The sequence below is a fragment of the Lithobates pipiens genome, unplaced genomic scaffold (genome assembly GCF_037356315.1).
Source record: "Lithobates pipiens isolate NorthernLeopardFrog02 unplaced genomic scaffold, aLitPip1_a1.2 Scaffold_28, whole genome shotgun sequence".
NCBI classification, from domain to species: domain Eukaryota; kingdom Metazoa; phylum Chordata; class Amphibia; order Anura; family Ranidae; genus Lithobates; species Lithobates pipiens.
In genome coordinates this window covers 229787836-229794972 of record NW_027507789.1, presented here as the reverse complement: position 1 = coordinate 229794972, position 7137 = coordinate 229787836, and the positions used below count along the sequence as shown (strand labels likewise).

Here is a 7137-nt window from a genome sequence, read left to right as displayed (position 1 = left end):
GGATGAGGACACTGAACATTGAAGCTCGGGGATAAGGATGAGGACACTGAACATTGAAGCTCAGGGATAGGGATGAGGACACTGAACATTGAAGCTCAGGGATAGGGATGAGGACACTGAACATTGAAGCTCAGGGATAGGGATGAGGACACTGAACATTGAAGCTCGGGGATAGGGATGAGGCCACTGAACATTGAAGCTCGGGGATAGGGATGAGGACACTGAACATTGAAGCTCAGGGATAGGGATGAGGACACTGAACATTGAAGCACGGGGATAGGGATGAGGACACTGAACATTGAAGCTCGGGGATAGGGATGAGGCCACTGAACATTGAAGCTCGGGGATAGGGATGAGGACACTGAACATTGAAGCTCAGGGATAGGGATGAGGACACTGAACATTGAAGCACGGGGATAAGGATGAGGACACTGAACATTGAAGCTCGGGGATAGGGATGAGGCCACTGAACATTGAAGCTCGGGGATAGGGATGAGGCCACTGAACATTGAAGCTCGGGGATAAGGATGAGGACACTGAACATTGAAGCTCGGGGATAGGGATGAGGCCACTGAACATTGAAGCTCGCGGATAAGGATGAGGACACTGAACATTGAAGCTCGGGGATAAGGATGAGGACACTGAACATTGAAGCTCGGGGATAAGGATGAGGACACTGAACATTGAAGCTTGGGGATAAGGATGAGGACACTGAACATTGAAGCTCGGGGATAAGGATGAGGACACTGAACATTGAAGCTCGGGGATAGGGATGAGGACACTGAACATTGAAGCTCAGGGATAGGGATGAGGCCACTGAACATTGAAGCTCGGGGATAAGGATGAGGACACTGAACATTGAAGCTTGGGGATAAGGATGAGGACACTGAACATTGAAGCTCGGGGATAAGGATGAGGACACTGAACATTGAAGCTCGGGGATAAGGATGAGGACACTGAACATTGAAGCTCGGGGATAAGGATGAGGACACTGAACATTGAAGCATGTAGCTCAGGATAGGCACTACAAGTCCCAGCAATGCAAAACCTACTAGGTAACAAGGGAAGTATTAGTGTTGTGACGCACGGCCCAGTGTTTGTGTTGTGTGTAACGTCACTTCCGTAACATTATGTGATGGTTTCGCTGAACTGTATTGCCGAAACTATGTTGGAACGCATCGCGCATGCGCAGTACGCAACAACGTCACTTCCGCAGCATCCTGTGATAGGCAGCAAAATGTGACACTACAGCGGCGGTCTGTCAGAGAGGAAGAAGGAGATCTTTTGTTCCTGCTAATAAGGAACACGGATCTCCCTCTTCCTTTAGTGAGTCCATCCCCCCACATAGTTAGAAAGCACTCCATAGGAGCACACTTAACCCTTTGATCACCCCTGATGTTAACCCTTCCCTGCCAGTGTCATTAGTACAGTGACAGTGCATTTTTTTTATTTTTATTTTTTAGCACTGATCACTGTATTGGTGTCACTGGTCCCCAGAAAGTGTCTCTTAGAAGGCTGCATTCACACCTGCGCATTTTCAGTTCGTAAAATGCCCAAAAAAAGCCTAACAAGCAAAAAGCCTATTCATTTAAATGGCCCCTGTTCACATCTGAGCGTTTTGTGGCCTGAAGCTCAAAAAAGTACAGGATCTTCTTCTTGGGCAGATTACAGGCGTTTTTCTGCTGTTGTGACCTTTTTGACCTGTGTAAAAACACGATAAAAATCGTGGGAAAATGCGCGACTTTCTGCCTCAGAAACGAAACGCTCAGGTGTTGAATGCAGCCTAGTGTCAGATTTGTCCACCGCAATGTCGCAGTTCCGCAAAAAATTTTCTGATCGCCATGATTACTGGTAAATACAATGAAAAAGTGTAAATCCATAAATGTATCCCATAGTTTGTAGATGAGATAACTTTTGCACAAACCAATCAATATACGCTTGACATGGACGGTGTAGAAATGAGCCCGGGGGGGGGGGGGGGGGGGTAATGAGGGAATAACGCCCCAGAGCTCATTCTGGAGGGGGCGGAGTTCTCCCTTTGTGCCATCATGGCTGCATTGTTTATCCTGGCCTTTTATTGGCTGACAGAGAAGCGGATACAATCTTACGATAAGCCGGCCATTGATCTGCCTGACCTCCGCACCCATTGGGAGTCGCTCTCCAATAATTAAGGAGTGATTAAAGCCCGGCTCTAGGAGGAGGTCGTATCAGATTATCAGATTCTTATTGCCATGTCCCCAATGGGAGATTTCCCCTCATTTCCTGTCCATTGTCCCCAACAGAGGAAATATGGAGAAATCTGCCCAGACAATACAAAATGAACCAGATGCCCCCCCCCCCCCCCATTTCTTTTAGTTTTGGTTAGAGTTCTCCTTTAATGTATCATTTCATCCAATCAATAAGCTGTTTTTCTGTAAATAGCGGATTATCATCAGTGGAATAGTACACATTCACAGGACGATAGAAGACAAATCCATCAGACGGTGTCAGTAAATGCAGATCATTTATTGGGCGATTGATCAGTATACAGAGCAGACATATTCAATAATCACATGACCTGCAGGAAATCTACCAATCACGTGTCTACATTGTAACCATTTCCCTTCTTAGATTCATGAAGTGCCGCCCCGCCCTCTGCTGGCTACAAAAAGGTACTGCATGTAATTCATGTCACCGTCTATGGGGCAGAGGTTATAGATAAAGATATTTTATTACATTTTATGCAATGTCATTAATCTCTGGAAATATATCTCCCTCCCTCTTATCTCTGCCAAGTTCCCCTGATCTTATCTCCCTACCCTTACCCCTCTCCCCTCCTCCTCTCCATCTCTCCTCCTCTATACCTCCTGCCCATCTCTCTCCCTACCCTTACCCCTGAAACCCATCCTCTTACCCCTCATCCCCCTCTCCATCTCTCCTCTATACCACCTGCCGATCTCTCTCCCTACCCTTACCCCTGAAACCCACCCTCTTACTCCTCTCCCCTCCTCCTCTCCATCTCTCCTCCTCTATACCTCCTCTCTCTCCCTAAACCTTACCCCTGAAACCCATCCTTTTACCCCTCTCCCCCCCCCCCCTGTATACCTCCTTCTGATCTCTCGCCATACCCTTACCCCTGAAACATGTCTTCTTACCCCTCTCCCCTCCTCCTCTCCATCTCTCCCCCTCTATACCTCTCGCCGGTCTCTCTCCCTAACTTATCCCCCTCATCCCCACTCTTTTCCATTATTCCTCTCCTTACATAACCCCCCCATACACACACCTCACCTCTCATTTCTCTTCCCTCCTTGCTCTTATTAGCAAGACAATATTTAATTTATTCCTACCACCATATAATAGAAGGACCACTGATGATGTCCGAGTATAGCACAGTTGGAAAATCAATATAATTTTGGAGGAAATAAAAAATAAAGCTAGTGCGTATCAGCCCCTCCCCCCTTCATGTATCAGACACTGTCAGTCCATGTCTACCCCCAGAAGATGTATCAGACACCGTCAGTCCATGTCACCCCCAGAAGATGTATCAGACACCGTCAGTCCATGTCTACCCCCAGAAGATGTATCAGACACCGTCAGTCCATGTCACCCCCAGAAGATGTATCAGACACCGTCAGTTCATGTCTACCCCCAGATAATGTATCAGACACTATCAGTTATATCTACCCCCCAGAAGATGTATCAGACACCGTCAGTTCATGTCTACCCCCAGAAGATGTATCAGACACCGTCAGTTCATGTCTACCCCCAGAAGATGTATCAGACACCATCAGTTCATATCTACCCCCCAGAAGATGTATCAGACACCGTCAGTCCATGTCTACCCCCAGATAATGTATCAGACACTATCAGTTATATCTACCCCCAGAAGATGTATCAGACACCGTCAGTTCATGTTTACCCCCAGAAGATAAATCAGACACTGTGTGACATAGATTTACTAAAACTGGAGCAGACGGAATCTGATGTATCAGACACCATCAGTCCATGTCTACCCCCCAGAAGATGTATCAGACACCATCAGTCCATGTCTACCCCCCAGAAGATGTATCAGACACCATCAGTTCATATGTACCCCCAGAAGATGTATCAGACACCGTCAGTCCATGTCTACCCCCCAGAAGATGTATCAGACACCATCAGTCCATGTCTACCCCCCAGAAGATGTATCAGACACCGTCAGTCCATGTCTACCCCCCAGAAGATGTATCAGACACCATCAGTTCATATCTACCCCCAGAAGATGTATCAGACACCATCAGTCCATGTCTACCCCCCAGAAGATGTATCAGACACCATCAGTCCATGTCACCCCCAGAAGATGTATCAGACACCATCAGTCCATATCTACCCCCAAGTAAATGCTAGAGAGATTGACCCTTTCGGATCTTCCAGGTCACCATTGTCACCAAGACTAAAAATTATATTAAATATTAAAGCTGCAACTGATGCAATTTTCAGGTAACAACTGTTTTAGATGGGAAATGCCCTGAGTGTAGGTAGATTTCCTCACATCTCCAGGATAGGAAGTGAAGGGAGATCTCCCCAGAGGGGCACAAACCTCAAATATACCCTGAGAGGGATTATTAACCCTTCCATAAGTTTTGGCGATGAATCCACTTCATAGGGGTAATGTGGGGGGTGACCCGATTGCCAGTCTTTAGTTTAGATTAAGATGATGAATCTTTGAAAACAATGTGAACCATTAAACCTGCCAAGTTCTACCTGCTGAAGAACCACAAAGCCCAGCATGTCTTGTAGGTGGGATTGTTGGTGATCACTGGGAGCTCCCACGGAACTGTCTGGGAGGGGATTGGGTTATTCCTATAGGGCCATTCCTAGCTTCTGATCCGTACCCACGACTTGTAGACGCTGAATGCAGCATGAAGGGGCTCGATGAAGGTGGCGGAGAAGGTGTGGAGGTGTCGGATTGGGTCACAGAGCTCGTAGAAGGACAGTTGCCCAGCCTCGTAATCCATGTAGATCCCCAGCAACTGGCAGGACACAGTGTGGGGTAACTGGATCCACTTCCCGTCATGTATGACGGAATATTGGACGTTATCGTATCTGCGCAGGCACCAAGACTTGTCATTGTCCCCGATCCATGACTGGCGCCCCTTTCTGTTGATAGTAGGGTAACTCACCCCTAAGAACCACACCCCAGAATCGCTGGTCTCCACCTCCCAGTAATGTCGCCCGGAGGAGAAGCTTTTGGTGCTCAGGACTTGATCGTACTGGAACCTCCCTGGCAGATCGGCGCGGTCCTGGTTGATATGTGACCAGGTGGCAGTTTTCAGGTCCCCGGATATGTGTACATCGTTCCCGGCGCTGTTCATGTCCAGTAATATGTCGGTGGCCCCTTGCAGATTGAGCCTCTTCCTGACGTTGGTGACTATACTGGACAGGCCCGTGTGTACGCTGACGGAGATCAACCCCTCATCTAGGCCTCTCTTCCAAATCTCTTTATAATATCTCTCTCTGCTGTCGTTTTCTTCCTCCGAGTTACAGAAGGCCTCGCTCTCCGATTCCTCTTCTTGGATGACCATGAAGGAGTCCGCCATGTCACACAGCTCTTCCAGGTGTTGGATCTTCCTGGACAGCTCCTGGTTCTTGACTTCCATCTGTTGGACCAGACTGGAGACGGAGAGAGACACCTGATCCTCCTGCCTGGAAATCTCAGCATGGACTCTCTTCTCCAGGGTGTCCAGCTGTCTGCGGATGTCTCTGAAGAGGGAGCTGACCCGGTCCGTCACCGAGGCCGCTTTCTCCTGGGCCTCTTTCTTACGCTCCTGCCCACTCTTCACTCTTTTCTCGGTCTCCTCTCTCTTGGAGGTCAAGCTTTTCAGAAAAATTCTCAGCCGCTCCTTCTTCTTGTCGGAGACCATGTCCAGGGTTTCCACGCGGTGACCCTGGTGAGGCCCGAAGAGCAGGCAGGACACGCAGATACAAGTATTGTCCTCCGTGCAGTAATACTCCAGGATCTTCTTGTGGGTGGAGCATTTCCGGTTGGCTAAGTGAGTGGTGGGCTCAAGTAGGATGTGCTCGGCTGACTTGCTGTGGACTTGCAAGTGGACCTCACACAGAGATGCTTCGCACATCAGACAAGACTTCACCGCCGGTACCTGACTGGTGACGCAGTAAGTGCAGAAGATCCCGCTCCGCTCGGTGGGAGAACTTTGGAGGAACTCCGACCTGCTCAGGAGGCTCACAGCCCTTTGCATTATAGGGTGCTGATGACTCTCCCCCTGGCACTCCAGGCACTTGAAGCCTCCGGAGCCTTTCTGAGTGTCCAGCACGCAGTCAATGCAGACCCAGCAGAAGTTGTGTTCACATTTCACCTTCAGCGGATCCTCGCTGGTGTTGTGGCAGTTGGAGCAGACGAGTTTCTCCTCGGTGTCGGTGGACGCCATGGCGGAGGAGAGACTGTGAGCAGAAGTGGAGGAAGAGCCTGCAGGGAGATTTTATCTGCTTGTACAGTTTCGATCAGCTGGACTTTAGCTTGTTTGGATAATGAGAAGTGAGCTGCACCTTTAGTCAAGTTGAAGTTCAGGGTAATATTTGTTTGCGTTTGTCGTCCCGGGATACGGAGAGGGAGATAAGGTCACCATTCTGCATCATGAAAATAAAATAAAAAAGAGTTGTCACTGCCAACCTGCTGCTGAATACATGTGAAGGACACGGAAAAACCTCAACCTGCAGGCTGCACAGAGGAGTAGAACCCGCCAGCAGCTGCCTGGAGGGGCCTTTCTCAGGGGCGTCCTTATCCTTCAAGTGTTTTGGGTGTTTTTTGTTGTTTGTACATGCGTTTTTCAGGCTCTCCCATTGAAGTTTATCAGGACCAAAAACGCGTGATTGCTCCAAACAATGTACTTTCCAGCTTCCAGTGACACAACCCTCAGGTGTGAGTGGGCACCATGTAGAACACGTGTATCATACACAAGATCTGCGGGCCAAATCCGGCCCTCCAGGCCATTTCATGTGGCCCTCGCACCTCTCCTGCAGCTGCTGCAACCCCTTTGTTTTTGCACCCCCATCTGTCTCAGCGGTCGGCAGCAGAGAGGAGGACAGAACTCCGCCAGACCCTGTGCTTCTCTGCTCTTGACTTTGCTCATCTCTGCCTCCCTTTCCCCTTCTCAGCAA

General features: G+C 49.0%; 1 protein-coding gene across 1 annotated transcript; it reads right to left on the bottom strand.

Annotated features, from left to right (window-relative positions):
- Positions 1-3166: 3166 nt before the first annotated feature.
- Positions 3167-6498, bottom strand: LOC143936254 (E3 ubiquitin/ISG15 ligase TRIM25-like). Its single transcript, XM_077460690.1, has one exon. The coding sequence runs from the start codon at positions 6405-6407 to the stop codon at positions 4836-4838; it is 1572 nt and encodes a 523-aa protein (XP_077316816.1). The 5' UTR covers positions 6408-6498; the 3' UTR covers positions 3167-4835.
- Between the last annotated feature and the right edge of the window lie 639 nt (positions 6499-7137).